Genomic DNA, 15,618 nt, shown 5'->3' with positions numbered 1-15,618 from the left:
AGCCGACTGTAAGTACAAGCACTGGAAGAAAGCCATAACATGTATGCCTTTGTCGAAAAATAACAATGCATTTTAAGTCAGGTGAATGTGATATATGAGCTGAGTCCTTTGGTGCAGGCCCTGCTCTGTATTGGCTTGTGTACGTTGTAATTGTGACCCTAATGTAGTTGCTGCTGATTCATAAAGTAAGTAAAGCTGATGATGAAAACCATTTCTTAATTCAATGATACCTACTCATGAGTAAGTCTTTGTCAGACCTAAACTTTTCCCATACAGGGTTGATCCTGGCTCAAGACCACTCAGTTTGCATCCTTTAGGCGGAAGAGCAAAATAACCGCCTTAGTCAGAAGGTTGGGAGTGTTATGAAATAGCAACGGCTACTAATAGCTATTAACTCATTATGACTGTATTTTTAGCAATCAGGATTTGGAGTTGTGTGATCTTCTACCTACAGTGCAAAAAACCCCTAACAAACTGGTCTTGGGTACTATATTTATCGTGACTTTGGGGGAAGGCTATTTTACTGCTGTGCTTCACACAGCAAAATCTCTTTGGTTCCCTCTTTTGTGCCAAGTGTTGCTTTGTGTGTGTGTGGGGGGGAGGTGACAAGATAGCTAGACCTGATCTAACACACACACACACACACACACACAAACACACACAAACACACACACACACACACACACACACACCTTTTTGTGCCTGCTGATATAATCTTGTTCTCCTTGAGACACAGTCTCCTTGGTTTTCTAGCAAATGGGGAATTATAAAAAGCTCACCAAGATGAATTCTGACTGAGATACTCATCTACAGGGTGTTACTAGTATATGTTGATAGTATTTCAGATGAATTCCTTACATCTCTAGACACTGAATCTGTTGGTAGAGAGTGCAATATCTGGAGATACTGAGACACAGATACCAACAGCTTTCTTAGATAATTGATTAAATCACTATGATTACAGTATTTCTTTAATGTAATACTGAATCATTTACCTGCCTCAGCAGTATGAGAGCTACTTTAATAAATCACTGGAGAGATATTTCTGAACTAGCTTTAAATATTAAAATAAAGTTGAAAATATACCATATAAGCTTTCTCCCCTTTTACTCCTCATCTATAAAGGTCTTGTTCTCCCTCTTCATAATTACTGGTTGCCATACTAGCTGCAACATCCTTAAGTAATTATCAGTCATGAGTTTCAGGAAATAAATAAATCTTAGGTAGCTTCTACAGTTCAAAACATTTGACTTCTTAAGTCCCTTGTTATAACAGTGAGAAAAGTATTCTGGCATCCTCAGTGGCACAGTTTTCTGTGCACTATGAAAGTCTATGCAGAAGCTGGCCAGGCAAAACAACAACAACAACGAAAACAGAACTCTTCCATTTAAAGAGAACGTTTGCCTCTTTGTCATGATCAATTGTTCTAGAGATTGCAGTTCTTTACTTCTAATGAATTTATAATTTATAACAGTTGCTGTTGCCTGGCTGTCCTTAGTTTTTGATTTACTTGTATTTAAACTAGTTCTGTACAATTTCCAAATTAAAAGCACATTTTTAAGAAAAAGATTTAGATTTTTTTTGTAAGACTCTTCTTACGTTATATAAAAAATATTCACAAGATTCCAGTGAAATTCTTGTGATTCTATGTTTAACTATGTCAATTTATCAGAGATATAATAGCAAGCATATGTCTTCTTTTATTAATTATATAATATAACCTTAAATTAGGAAGACACAATCCTCCTGCTTTTTGAAATTTATACCATCGTTTATTGTTTTTTTTTTTTATTTTTTAATTTTATTTTCAAAACTATTGGGTAATGGGGAAGGAATACAAAAGGCAAAGGGCAGTGGGGGGGGGATGGAAAAAGGGTTTTGAGAATAAGAAAACATCAAATGCATAATCATTCAATCTTACATATCAAGTATATAAACATCTAATCTATTCATGTTCCAATAAAGGTTCATCTTTCTTCTTCTTTTTCTTCTTCTTCTTTTGACTATTTTGTATATGTATTAACCTCTTTAGCTTTCAACTTATACGTGTAATACAGCTTAAATCTATGTTATTCCCACAGCATCAGAACACCAAGGCCAATTGTGAAATATATCCCCTCTTTCACCCTCCTTTTTTCTTGAGAATACACTCAGCAGACCCAAAATAATATAAATCCTGCTCTCCCCTCCCCTTTCCTCCCTGTGCTTGTTTTGTTTCTGCGACTCTTTTTTCTTCCATATTTTAAAAGGGGAAACAATATCATTCAAAGTTTGCTTTTCAACCTCAATTTCCTTATCTGCTATCGCTACATCTCTTACTGGGTGGTCCTCCATCCCTTGTATATTATCTGATATCTTCATCAATACAACCGGTTCTGAGATCTCTTTTTGGTGTAATTTAACCTCTGCTACCTTCCCTCCCCAAGAGCCTCCAATCATGTCTTCCATCTGGTCAATATAATAATTTACCTGCATGAATTTTTGCAACAGTGACATCTGAAAAGAGGTTTTCCAGTCTAGCCACCGATCTGTAATTTTCTCAGGGGGAGGTTCCATTTTCTGTTTCCACTATTTTCACTTAAAATTCCCTCTCCCCTTTGCCCCAATACACATCCAGTATTTCTAATATTTCACCTTGCAACTATATCATATTAGCAATAAGATAGCAGGTACATTCAAATAAAAGATGGAATCTAAAACATAAATCTCTCAAGTGTCTTTGTAGTCCAGTCTTTTTAGCGACCGTCGTTTATTGTTAACCCTTGCTTTTAATCTCCATTTGGAGCAATGGACAAAAGACTGAGTAAAAAGAAGACATAAATGTAGAGAATTCATGAGATTTGAAGAAATAGTATTACAAAAGGAAAATGCAGGTGAAAATAGGCTAATGAAATGGACAGTAAGTATAATTTATAAAATACTATTGAATACAGAGGATCAATAGGATCTTCTTAAAACATTATGGAAATAGGATTTGGGAAAAGAAATAAGTACTGAGGTTTGGAATAAAATATGAGATGCCCACTAGGCTGCTGAAAAGGAAGAGGAGAGCAGATTTTTCTGTATTTAAGCTCCGTTCTCATCCTAAAAATAAGTTTTGGTTTTAAACCATGGGCCGATTATACTCTGGCGTTTAATTCTACTTAGGTGTTTTTGTGTCCTGATCCATTTTGCACCTGGCAAGAGCTCCAGCTGATGGACTTTGAAGTTTCAATTTTCAAATGAACTGTGAGGAGAAAGGAGGCAAGGCTCCTTTCAGCCCTTGCTAGTGGTCCACCTCACTTCCCAATGGTCATGGAGGATTTCTGTACATCTAGCTCTTTTGTAGACATGGTGGGGTGTGGGTGTGGGGCTACATTAGATACAGAACAGGAAAAAGAGACCTAAAAAGCAGGGAAAAGAGCCAGAGAGAAGACGGAGGGAGGACTCCTGAGAGAGGAGGAAGAGAGAGAAGATAAAAAAGGAATCGGATAGAAAAGGCAGGAAGGTTCCAGGGATGTTGGTAACTCTCAGGGTGTGAGTCACGAGACCTAGTCTTTGGTACTAAGTCCCCGAGTCCGAAGGCCCAAGTCCGAGTCTCTATTTTTTTTAAAAAAAAGGGTGGGTGGGTTTCAAATCACTAGTTGAGTCCAAGTCATTGGAGGGAAAAAAAACACAAGTCAAGTCTGAGTCAAGTCACTAGTCCAACTTAAATCTGACTTGACAGCAAGTCCTGTGACTTAAGGACTCATCCCTGGAAGGTTCTAGAAAGGCAGGAGAGGAAGATAGAAACTAGAAAGACGTGAAGGAAGAAATAGAAATTAAAATATGCCTGTTTGACATGATGGTCTTGAAAGCAACTGACTCTCAAGAGGACTGGGAAGACATGGAGGAGCAAGATCTCTGGACCAGTGAGCTGGTCAGCTTGAGAGTTCCAGAACAGGCACAGCAAGGTTGCGTCAGTCAAGACTGCCTCGTAAGCCTTCGTTCCAGGGTGAGAGGGAATGGTGAGCAAAGAGACGAGAGCTGCAAGAGCAGGAGGAGAGACAAATGGCCAATTCAACCTCTCCAATCTGGTCTGGTTATCAAGATAACTCTTTCCAGACCCAGAGCTTTGGCCAAAAAAGAAGGGAGGTTAATTAATTAATTAATTAATTAATTAATTAATTAATTAATTAATTCATTCATTCATTCATTCATTCATTCATTCATTCATTCATTCATTCATTCATTCATTCATCGAACTAGTGGCAGAGCCACTACACCGGGTGGCAAACAAATCACAATTAATGCAAAGTACACAACAAACCCAATTTTTTTAAAAAATCACATAAACAGCAAGCGAGGATGTTCTCCCCTCGGGCCAGCAAGACATATCTTTAAACCATCCCTGCTGTGTGAAACACCTGATTGGCTTCCTAAAGCGGGCTTTCCAAATCCTAGAAGAGCAAGAGAGGGTTCAACTAGGACTAAGGGAGAAGTGACTAATGAACCTGGATGTAAATCAGGTTTAAAGAGAAGGTATTTCCTGTTACAGTGGTGCCCCGTATAGCGAGGTTAATCCGTTCCGGATTAACCTTCGCTATACGAAATCTTCGCTAAGCGGGAAGTAAAAAGCCATTAAACTTCATTTAATGCGTTCCAAATCGGCCCTAAACTTCCCACTTAGAGAAGTTTCCTGGCCCCGGGCAGCCATTTTCGCGCCCTCCCCTCGCTTGCCGAGGGCGCGAAAACGCCGTGGGGGGCCATTTCGGGTCGTTTTGAAGCCGCAAAACAACTGTTTTGCGGCTTCAAAACGGACCCGAAATGGCCCCGCGCGGCGTTTTCGCGCCCTTGGCAAGCGAGGGGAGGGCGCGAAAACGCCGCGCGGGGCCATTTCGGGTTGCCCGCGGCCGTTTTGAAGCCGCAAAACAGCTGTTTTGCGGCTTCAAAACTGCCGCGGGCGACCCGACATGGCCCCGCGCGGCGTTTTCGCGCCCTTGGCAAGCGAGGGGAGGGCGCGAAAACGCGGCGCGGGGCCATTTCGGGTCGTCCGCGGCCGTTTTGAAGCCGCAAAACAGCTGTTTTGCGGCTTCAAAAAGGACCCGAAATGGCCCCGCGCCGCGTTTTCGCGCCCTCCCCTCGCTTGCCGAGGGCGCGAAAACACAGCGCGGGGCCATTTCGGGTCCTCCCGCGCCCATTTTGGAGCTGCCGATCAGCTGATCGGCGGCTCCAAAATGGCCGCGGGACACCCAATCGTCGCAAAGCGAGGTGCGGCGATTGGGTGCTCCGTATAGCGATCCCGAAAAAGGGGATCGCTATACGGATTCGTCGTTGTACGGTGCACTCGCTAAGCGAGGCACCACTGTATCTGTGTTCTAGTTCTCCAAGCTAGTTCAAGTTCAATAAATCCAATGTTTTATAAGCCTACTGCCTCAACGTGGTGGATTCAAACATGGGTGGAAATGACATGGGGAGCCTTGGGGTGGCGGGGGCATGCACACGAATAAATATATAATTCGTAGGTCTAGGATTCTCTTACCTGACATGATCACATAAAGACAATCATGAAGTAATGTTACCTCTTTCCCAGGCTGTCCTCCACATGGATGGCATTCCCTGGTTGTGCAGTTGATTACGCAACTTGTCGTGTGCCTGGGTCCACAATCAGCAATCCAGGTGCTGTGAAAACAGATTGTGCAGTTGGCCTCACATAAGGCTTTTTCCACAGTAGGACTTCATCATAGACATTTAAGGAGGATAGTGTTCGTTTACCTTAAGAGGCTGAGGGCTTTTTTTGTTTGGATGTGAATCCTGGGCTGAGCCTGCCAATGTTTAGACAGCAGCCTCCATGCCCTTGTTCAAGGACAGGCAGAAGGTAAGTTTGATTGACCAATTAGTTCACTGGCAGCTTTATGGTAGGCTGGCAAGGATTTTCAGCTCCCTGTTATTGAAGAAAAAAAGCCACAAAGAGCCTGCAGCTCCCTGGAATGGCGTGACACTGGGAGTGAATTTTTTGTGTTGATAAGAACTGCGATCTTTGCCTCAGTTCTGTACTCAGCTCAAGGGCTTGGAGAGAGAAGTCTTTGTCCTTGGCGTAAGGGTTCCAGCTGCTGGATCACAGAATCGATTTACAAACCCAAGATCTGCTCACCCCTGTCTTTGGTTCCTTCAGGCTTGTCCCTTAAGTAATATGATGGGAACAGCTAAAGAGAAGGAAACAAATTAGCAAATAAAGATGGCTTCCACTTTCTATTGACTCAGCATCCAAGCTGGTCAGGTAGTCCTTGGTAGAGAGGGCTAAGGCATTTGCACCTGAAGGGGGCAGTCGTCTGTGCTCTGCAGTATGATGTCCTGACCAGAAGGAAGTCTCAAGTAAAATACTTGGCTGTGTAATTCAAGCAAAACCCAGCAAGTTCCTTTGACATAACTTGCAGCATAAATACTGTGACTGAGTCAGTGAATTGTGAAGGAAGGAGGGGGGGCACGGAGAAGAAGAAACAAGAGAGAGAAAAAATATCTGTTCGATATGCCTTCTGTCTTACTGCTAGGAGAAAATTGACAATAGGCTGTCACCATTAGCATGCAAAGGGCATGGCAAAAGCACTGTTGCTCACCAAGAGGCCACAACATTTGCAGTTTGTTCAGAGATGTGAAATTGTTCCATTGCAGAACAGCCTTACCGGTGATAACATGGACAGTAGTTGGACCTCAACGATGCTGTCCTTCCTTCCTTCCTTCCTTCCTTCCTTCCTTCCTTCCTTCCTTCCTTCCTTCCTTCCTTCCTTCCTTCCTTCCTTCCTTCCTTCCTTCCTTCCTTCCTTCCTTCCTTCCTTCCTTCCTCTCCCAATCTCTTCTCTGCCTTGAATACGAGTAATGAATGTTCTCTGGAATGCAAGGGCTATTAGCTGCAACACTAATTAATTCCCCTTTTCATGCTGAAGGGTTTTTTTTTTTTTCAGACTTCAGGATGTAGCCAAGGCAGAGCAAATGCATCTTGGAAACAGTGCTTTTGAGAAGGCACGCTAGAGAAATCTCATGCCAAGTAGGGTGTTTGTGGATACCTCCCAGTGGTGCCAAAACCTCTAGCAGCCTATTTTATTTTATTCATTTAAGGAAGGCCACTTGAATTTGAAAGGCGGAGCAAAGTCTCTTCTGAATAGCCAAACCAGTGGGCACATGGGGTTAATACAGTCACTGTTGTCATTATTTTGTTGACCACTCTTGTTTTCAGATGGAGGTCACGCAGGAATTCTGGCCATTGGGCTTTTGTGTGTCCTTTGCTGGTTCGTCAGAGATGGATTGAAAGAAAAAGATGTGAGAGGAAGATATATCTTCATAACGGGTTGTGACAGTGGCTTTGGCAATGCCCTAGCAAAACAGCTCACGAAGAAGGGATTCCGTGTCATCGCAGCTTGTCTTTCTGAAAAAGGAAGTCAGGAGCTCTTGGCCTACACTTCCCAATCTCTGAAAACAGTATTACTCAATTTAACTGATCCTAGCAGTGTTGACAAGGCTGTGGAGTTTGTGAGGGAAGAAACAGGCAATGCGGGTAAGTGGCAGCAATGGACTTTCTAGGAATACTCAGACAGTTTTGGTGACAATAACCCACTGCGTTGTTTTCAAAAGGCAGGGGGAGTCCTATTTTGGGTTCAGACCACATCTCAAAGAAAGGCATTCAACCATAAACAAGTGTTGCATGGTGCAGAAACACTCTCACAAGAGGAAAATGCAAGTTACCACATCCTCAACAGCACTTGTGGTTTCAGGATGTGGTAAAAGGGAATTTACTATTTCTTCAGCTCATGTTTGTTAAGGAGAAAAAAAATTACCTTTGCTGACATTCTAAATGCAAAAAAGACTTGCGCGGCACGCTATGTTTGCAGACTAAACGGACACCCTGCCGGCTGAGGGTTTCTGGATGCAGCAGAAGGGTTGCTCTGCCAGCAGAGATAATGGGGAGGGGGGCGGTTTGGCAGAAGGATATTTCTGCTCTGGAGGCCCTCATGCCAGTACCACCGTCCCCTCCATTCACACCACTGAGAGGGATTTTTTTCTTTCTCCAAAGAAGTACCTTGCCATTGCCTCCATTCTTTTAAGGATTTTCAGGGGAAGATATTTGGCATGACCCCAGTGACCACCTTGAGATAATTGGAGGCAGTGGCCTCCTGTGTCCTGCTCCCAACAGGCCAACTTCCTGGCCGGGCAGAGGTACCCCACAAGCCCAGAGAGGGGAACCCAGAAACAGAGGCAAAGCAGTCCAGGGGCTGGCCAGTAGAATCCTACATGAAATCCAAAGGCAATATGGAAAGATAGTCCAAGATCACGGTCATCCAGGTGTATCAGAGGCAAGCAAGGAGAACCTGTGGCTCATAGTCAACAACCCAAGGGTCGTACACGGTAGGAAGCCCTCAGCAGGGTCTGGGTACAAAGCCAGTTAGAGCAAACCAGAGTGTTGCCTTCAGTAGCCAACAGTCTTCATCTGGAGGTTCTTATAGCTAGGCAGTTGGGGTCCCATCCAGCATCCTCAGCCTGCTGAGGAAGAAAGTCAGCTGTAGGGTTTGGCCTGTTAGTCTCTTCAGAGAGAAGAGCTTTCCTCCAAGGAGACCATCTCTTCCTCAGGAGATTCTTTAGAACCTGGCACTCCTCCTGGTAACTTTTCTCTGGGTTTATATTTTCAGCCTGTGCTGCTGTGGCAACCCCAGACCTACTGGAGTATGCCACCATGTAGTTATGCTGCCACCAACCATTCCCTGTAAGGAGTCACACAGACCAGGAATGGATTTTAATAAATAAAAGAACAAGGTTTATTGAAACAACAAACAGGGTAAATAAAAGAATCAGGTAAATAGGAAACTGTAACGTGGCATAGCCCCAAACATACACATATAACAGATTGGTTCCCACTGAACCCTTTAAGGTAACGCACAGACCCTGAACCTATCAGTTCTGGCTACCTAAATAGAAACCTGAACCTATCAGGTATGTACTAACTGACACACAGTTGTACCCAGTCTGACACACAGACTCCAACTCCCACTTCTCCACACAAGCTCCAAATATATATACAGTACAGCTCCTCCCCCCTGATGTCCCGCCTTCCACTCCCCATAGGATGGAACTTTCCCTCCAAACCCATGACAGACAGGTACCATCAGTGCTGTATGTGACAGCTGCTTTCATCATCTGGATGGGAGGTCCAACCTAACCCTAGAACCCTAGTTACCTACAGACCCAGCCTTCTGACCACCTGAAGATCCAGAATGTGAAAGACCCAATAGTTCCCTACTGATAACCTGCTCTGGCATCTCTAATAATACAAACTTTTCAATGGGTTACATAGCGTAGATCATATTGATTGGATTTATTTCTGTTACCATGCAAATTTGCATTGTTTCATCATATGAAACTCTTCTTAGGATGGTTAAATAAAAATTATATATTGTAATTCTGGCATCAGGACAGGTTCCTTATCCTTTCCATTTCTTCTCTTGTGTTAGTGTCATGTCTACTGGCCAGATTTTTATTGCTAAACTTCTCAACAGGGTTGTATGGCTTGGTAAATAATGCTGGAAGATCCATGCCCATGGCCCCCACCGACTGGATGGAACTGGAAGATTTCCACACCACTCTGGATGTCAACCTAATAGGACTGATTGGGATTACCTTGAAGCTCCTCCCACTTCTGAAAAAATCTAAAGGGAGAATAGTGAACGTGTCCAGTGTTCTTGGCCGACTGGCCTGTATAGGTGGAGGCTACTGTGTGTCTAAGTGGGGAGTGGAAGCATTCTCCGACAGTTTGCGGTGAGTCCCTACAGATTTTTGAATAATGAATTTAGAGGACTGCAGAGAGGAGGGAATATTACTGTTTTAAAAAGCTATAATTCCCAGAATGCCCCAAGCAGTATGGCTGTCAAAAAAGTAAATTTCCTCACCTCTGGAGGAATGTGTCTGTGGTCACTGTGATGAACATTCACAATTCTGGTTGAACCAACCCAAGGGCTAGTGTTGCTTTATGTGGAACAGATTTGGGACAGCCAATACTGTTTGCAATCACAAGCGTACGTATTAAGGATGGACAGCTTGTGGTCCTCCAGTTGTTGCTATATTGTAACTCCCATCATCCTGCACTTTTGGCTGTGCTAGCAAAGGATAATGGGAGTTGGAACCTCATATTGTTGGAGAGCTAGATGTTCCCCACACTTGGCTTATACGCTTGGCCTACCCTTCTCCAATAGGACATCCTGCAGATGATGTGCTGGATAATAGTGCCCATCATCCCCAGCCAACATGGCCAGTGAAATTATGCTCTGTAAATTTTTAGCTACCAACCAATGATCTTTAATGCACCTGTGATGCAATGTTATGACACCTGTAGTCTCCGAGTCATCAATAGCCTTTGTTCCATTTTATTCTGCCCCAGTCAGATATCATCAGAGGTACTCTCTGGTCTTAAGATTTGGAGAGAACTGAGAGTTGTCACATAGGGCAGGGAATGGTCTCTTTTCTGCTGCCCCAGAGAGTAGGATTAGATTTGCAAAGTTCAACTTTCAAGAGGGTAGATGTTGATGATGCTCTAGGGGAAAATTTTGATAGAGTAGTACAGTAAGGGACTTCATTATCTGAAGGGTTGATGAACTCCACCGTGCAACAGAACGTCCAACTGGGTCGCACTGCTGGGCTGCTCTTGCTCTGGAGATCCTGCATTGACTAAATGGCCTTCAGGTGCCCCTAGAACTCTATGGGTTGATGAGTAAAGCCCACTGAAATGAAGGGTGCATAGAAACATGCATAGGACTGTGCTATAAGTGTAGTGCAAAGTGAGCCCTAGACAAGCTGTCACTGTTTCTCAGCTTCACCCATGGCCCAAGTGTATATTTTCCTTTCCTTTAACTAATTTGATAGAAAACAACCAACAGGCTGCAAGAAATCACGAATTTCTAAGCATTTGTGATTTAACAACAAAGTTTCTTAACAATATTGCATGGTTCGATTAATTGCTTGGGATGATAAAAGCCAAGCCCAGCTGATGACCCGCTTCTGTTTTTCTTCTAGGAGAGACATGCAACATTTTGGAGTAAAGGTGAGCATTATCGAGCCAGGCTTCTTTAAGACTGGAGTGACAAATTTAGAGTTCATTGAGAGAGACCTTCTAAGACTCTGGAACCATCTGTCTCCTGAAGTCAGAGAGTCCTATGGGGATAAATACTTTGTTGAATGTGAGTGCAAGCAGAGAGCATCACATTTTCGGATGTGTTTTTTTTATCACACATACATGGACCCCCTGTGCGCATGCATGTACACTTTCCCTCTTTCCTTGCAAGCTCTGAGATTTTTGCAGGAATTCTCAGCTGATGAAACTGGATGTTTTTGTAATAAACTTTGTCACAAATGCAACCTCTCCCTCTTGACCCCCATTTCTTGAACTACACTTGAACCAGACCTTGGGAATGCTACTTCCAGGAACATTTCAGGCTGAGTCAGATTAGAGTTTTTTTCCCCAAGGACCTGGACTGGACTATTTGCATGTCTGGCAGCTCTGCAGTGCCCCAGGGGAACACATTGGTTTGCTGGAGAAACTCCCCAAGTCTTTGCACAAGGCAAGTGGGACCAGTCTAAGCGATGGCAAAGAGGCCCAGGAGCAAGGCCTGTCCTTCTCTCCGCCTGAAGGTCGCTTTGGGGTGTCAGTCTTAGGATCTTAGTAAGCCCAAGTTAACTCAATGATATGTTCTTTTCAGACATCTGTTTCTGCATTCCAGTCTGCTTGGTACTGTAACAAACATCTTAAATTGGGACTTCAGAATTTGAAACTAGAAACTGGAGTTGATTTAGTTAACAGCCTGGAAGATCTTTTAAAAACAGAGATCTTGATAGGCTGGAGCACATAGCCTAGAAGCTGCCTTTTCCCATTTGCTGGGCTTCTTGGGTAGGTGCACACACTTCATCTGACTTTTAAGCAGTTCAAAAACAGACAGTGTTGTACAGAGGTTTGAATTGGACTCAAGATTACCGAGAGCCAGGTCCTGGTCTTCCCTGCAACCTCCAGGTTACAGAGATCTGCTGTGATCTTCTTGTGATCACTCTGTAGAAACTGATGGTGCTTATGAAGCCCCAGAATGTGTTTTCATACCTCCTTGGCCAAGGAGGTCTCAAGAACTCAATTGCATCGGCCGCAGGTGGTTGTGCACGTGGAGAGGACAAAGAGGATTCGGCCCTTTCAGGTTTCTAGAGACCTGACTGCTGTCGGATCATTTATGGGGCCGTTGGGTTTTTACAGAATCACAGAACAATGGTGTTGGAAGGGGTCTATAAGGCCATCGAGTCCAAGTCAATGTAGGGAGTTCACCACCTCCCGAGGTAAGTGGTCCCATGGCCGTACTGCTCTGACAGTTAAGCATTTCCCCCTAATATTCAGCCAAAATTTGGCTTCCTGTAACTTGAGCCCATCATTATGTGCCCTGCACTCTGGGATGATTGAAAACAGATCCAGCCCCTCTTCTGTATGAATATATTTCAAGTATTTGAAATGTGTTATCCTATCTCTCCTCAGTCGTCTTTTCTCAAGGCTAAACAAGCCCAGTTCTTTCAGTCTTTCCTCACAGGACTTGATTCCCAGTCCCTTGATCATCCTTGTTACCCTCCTTTGAACTTGTTCCAATTGGTCAGCATCCTACGTGCAGTGTCCAAAACTGGACACAGTACTCTAGGTGAGGCCTAACTAGTAAAAAATAGAGGGGACTAGTACCTCATGGGATTTGGAGACTGTACTTCTGTTAATACAGCCTAAAATAGCATTGGCCTGTTTTGCTACCACAACACACCACTGGCTCATATTCAGTTTGTGATCTCCAACAATTCCAAAACCCTTCTCACTCACAGTATTACCGAGCCAAGTATCCCCCCATCTTGTAGCTGTGCCTTTGGGTTTTTCTCCTCCTAGGTGCAGAACTTTGCACTTATCCCTGTTCAATTTCATGCTGTTGGTTTCAGCCCAGTGCTCCAGCCTATCAAGATCTCTGTGTTTAAAAGATCTTCCAGGCTGTTAACAATTCCACCCAATTTTGTGTCATCTGCAAATTTGATAAGTATAAATATATAAAAATATAAATATTTTATAAACAGTAAATATAAAACAGCACTGACTAGTGGGTAGTGTGAGGGAGAAGTGGTCTTCAGGACTACGGTTAATCGGGTGCGGTATTGATAGCTTCTCCTTTGGCTTCCTTTCCCCCTACATTTGATGGTTTCTTTGTCTTTCTTGCAGATTTAAGGACGCAAAGATTATTCATGAGCAGACTGTGCAGTTCTGACATCTCTAAAGTCACAGAATGCATGGAGCATGCCTTGACTGCAAAGTATCCAAGGACGCGCTATGGAGTGGGGTGGGATGCCAAGCTCTTGTGGCTGCCACTCTCCTATGCCCCAACATTTCTATCTGACTGGGTGCTGAAAATGTGTTTTCCACTTCCCAGAGGCAGGAGTTTTCCAGGAGCTAAGTTTCTGATGGAGGTTTGATGCTAGATGTGCCAAGGTTTTGCACTGGATAACAATCCCCGTTGTCTTCTTTGCTCAGTGATCATGATTTTGCTGAGAAACCTCTTAACGGCAACATAGCCTCCTTAGCTTTCTGTGAGATGCTTACCTTTTGAACCAGTACTGGGGAACCTTTGGCCTTTATGGAATTATTCTTCTTTCTTTTCCCATGCATGGGCTGAACTGGACCAGCAAAGATCTCTCCTGAAGCTTTGGTTGATCTCTAGAATAGGGAAAAGGCCCAGGCAGTGGCTGTGTTTGCTCCTTCCCAGAGACTGGAGCCATACCAGCCCCTGATTTTCTAGGCTGCTGTTGGCAGTGATATAGCTAGAGACGGCAACTAGAATGCATGCTAGTAGCAGAACACTTGGAAATGAAAGACCTGGAAATGAGACCCAAAAGACACAGGCTAGAGTCTGCTCAAAAGCCTACCCAGTGGCAGTAATGGTGGCAAAGTGACTTGTCTTCTGTGTCACCATGGTATGAGCACAACATTGTCCAGGGGACTTATTTGATTTGTTAAAAACCTATTATGCTATTAATGACAAATTAACATGCAATATTAAAGTAAAGAAAGGACTGCTTAAAAGGCATATTTTTTTCAGAAATTTGGGGAGATTTTATTGATTATGTATGAATAAAGGGGAAGGGAAGAGCACCATCACAAGAAAGGTTACAATTTTGGAAGGGGAAGGGGAATACTTGAAATAAAGGAAAAGGTCTAGTTATCCATTGGTCCTGGTGCACTTTGTTTCAATTTTGTTCATGTATAATGGTGTTTTATGTGTTTGTTTGTTGTTCTGTTAGTTGGTCTTTTGTTTATTTACAATTTTTTTTCATTTAATAAAATATTCCAACCACCCCAAAACCCTTATTATGCTATGGTCCAGGAGAGGAGAATACAGGTCATGCAAGAATAACAGGCATGCCCCCCCCCACTTTGTAGATAACATTGTTCTGTCATGTTCTGACTTGGATGCTATCAGTAATACAGGGCCAGTGGGTGTAACTTTCTCTCCTACTCATTGAATGATACAGGATAATTTCCAGTTTGTGCTGCTCAAAGATTTGGTAAGAACCACCACACCTGTGCTGGACACTTGGCTTATAAAAGCAACTAGAGAAGTGGGCTGGCTAAATGGGCAAAGAGAGTTGTGTACCTTGATTAAGAATTGGTGATGAGACACTTGCTGAAAAAGCTCTCTCTGAACTCAACCACACGGGATAATTACCAACTGGTGTCTAGTGTTCAGCTCTTCGGCAAGACACTAGAGAACATAGTGAGGATGCTCAGCTCCAGGGATTCTTGGATGAAATAAATTACTGCAACACCTTTCAACCTGGTGTCAGATCTCACTATGGGACAGAGCTTTAGTCATTGTAGAGCTGTGGTTCCCTAGAGCAGTGGTTCTCGACCTTGGGTCCCCAGATGTTCTTGGACTAAAATGCTCAGAAGCCTTCACCACTAGCTATGCTGGCCAGGATTTCTGGGAGTTGTAGTCCAAGGACATTTTGGGACCCGAAGTTAGGAAGCACTGTTTTAGAGAATTATCTATGCCAGGAACTGGGAAAAGGAATATGTTGGGGTTAATTGTTCTGGACTTCTCAGTAGCTTTTAATTCCATTGACTATGCTGTCCTCCTTGGTTGCCTCTCTATGATAGGACTGATACCCTGAGAACTGGCTACCCTTGGGCTTGATGGCAGAAAGTCCTCAATGCACTTTACAAAAGCTTCACTGGTTATTGAACTGTTTCCAGCTACAATTCAAAATTCCGATGATGGTTTAGAACAGTGGTTCTTAACCTTTTTGAAAGAAACGCCCCCTTGAGCCATTGAGGAAGTTATCATCGCCCCCCTCCCTGAGGTGATGATATCTTACCTACCTACCTACCTACCTACCTACCTACCTACCTACCTACCTACCTACCTACCTACCTACCTACCTACCTACCTACCTACCTACCTACCTACCTACCTACCTACCTACCTAGTCTCCCTCCCCACCCGGGTGCGAGGCAGCGCTTCACGGGGCGAGGATGAGGACCTAAGAGACCCTTTCCTTCCACCCGATCCACACTCAGTGCTCCCCTAAAGGAGAAAGGCGAGACGTGGCAGGTAGAAAGAG

At 43.6% G+C, this 15,618-nt stretch overlaps 2 protein-coding genes across 2 annotated transcripts in view; one reads left to right on the top strand and one right to left on the bottom strand.

The window, feature by feature from the left end:
* The window catches only part of ABCB11 (ATP binding cassette subfamily B member 11), a 121,813-nt gene extending 114,820 nt beyond the window's left edge, over positions 1 to 6,993 (bottom strand). The window contains exons 1-3 of the mRNA XM_072981759.2: positions 6,642 to 6,993; positions 5,734 to 6,164; positions 5,541 to 5,640 (exon numbers count right to left, since the gene is read on the bottom strand). The gene's annotated coding sequence lies outside the window, so the exon portion shown is untranslated. The remainder of the gene's footprint in view (positions 1 to 5,540; positions 5,641 to 5,733; positions 6,165 to 6,641) is intronic.
* On the top strand, positions 3,824 to 14,359 carry LOC110076901 (dehydrogenase/reductase SDR family member 9). The gene is made up of 5 exons (XM_078386950.1): positions 3,824 to 3,986; positions 7,193 to 7,510; positions 9,504 to 9,762; positions 11,014 to 11,041; positions 13,223 to 14,359. The coding sequence occupies exons 1-5, from the start codon at positions 3,824 to 3,826 to the stop codon at positions 13,226 to 13,228; spliced, it is 774 nt and encodes a 257-aa protein (XP_078243076.1). The 3' UTR covers positions 13,229 to 14,359.
* Positions 14,360 to 15,618: the final 1,259 nt, after the last annotated feature.

The sequence above is a fragment of the Pogona vitticeps genome, chromosome 1 (genome assembly GCF_051106095.1).
Source record: "Pogona vitticeps strain Pit_001003342236 chromosome 1, PviZW2.1, whole genome shotgun sequence".
NCBI lineage: Eukaryota > Metazoa > Chordata > Lepidosauria > Squamata > Agamidae > Pogona > Pogona vitticeps.
The sequence above is the reverse complement of the archived record's forward strand: the minus strand, read 5'-3'. Positions and strand labels throughout refer to the sequence as shown.

Bases quoted from the DNA above. Each gene is read 5' to 3' on its own strand.
- LOC110076901 (XM_078386950.1), top strand. From the start codon at position 3,824: ATGGTCTTGAAAGCAACTGACTCTCAAGAGGACTGGGAAGACATGGAG. The intron at 3,987-7,192 runs GTGAGCAAAGAG...TCTTGTTTTCAG, and splicing joins TTCCAGGGTGAGAGGGAATG to ATGGAGGTCACGCAGGAATT. The intron at 7,511-9,503 runs GTAAGTGGCAGC...ACTTCTCAACAG, and splicing joins GGAAGAAACAGGCAATGCGG to GGTTGTATGGCTTGGTAAAT.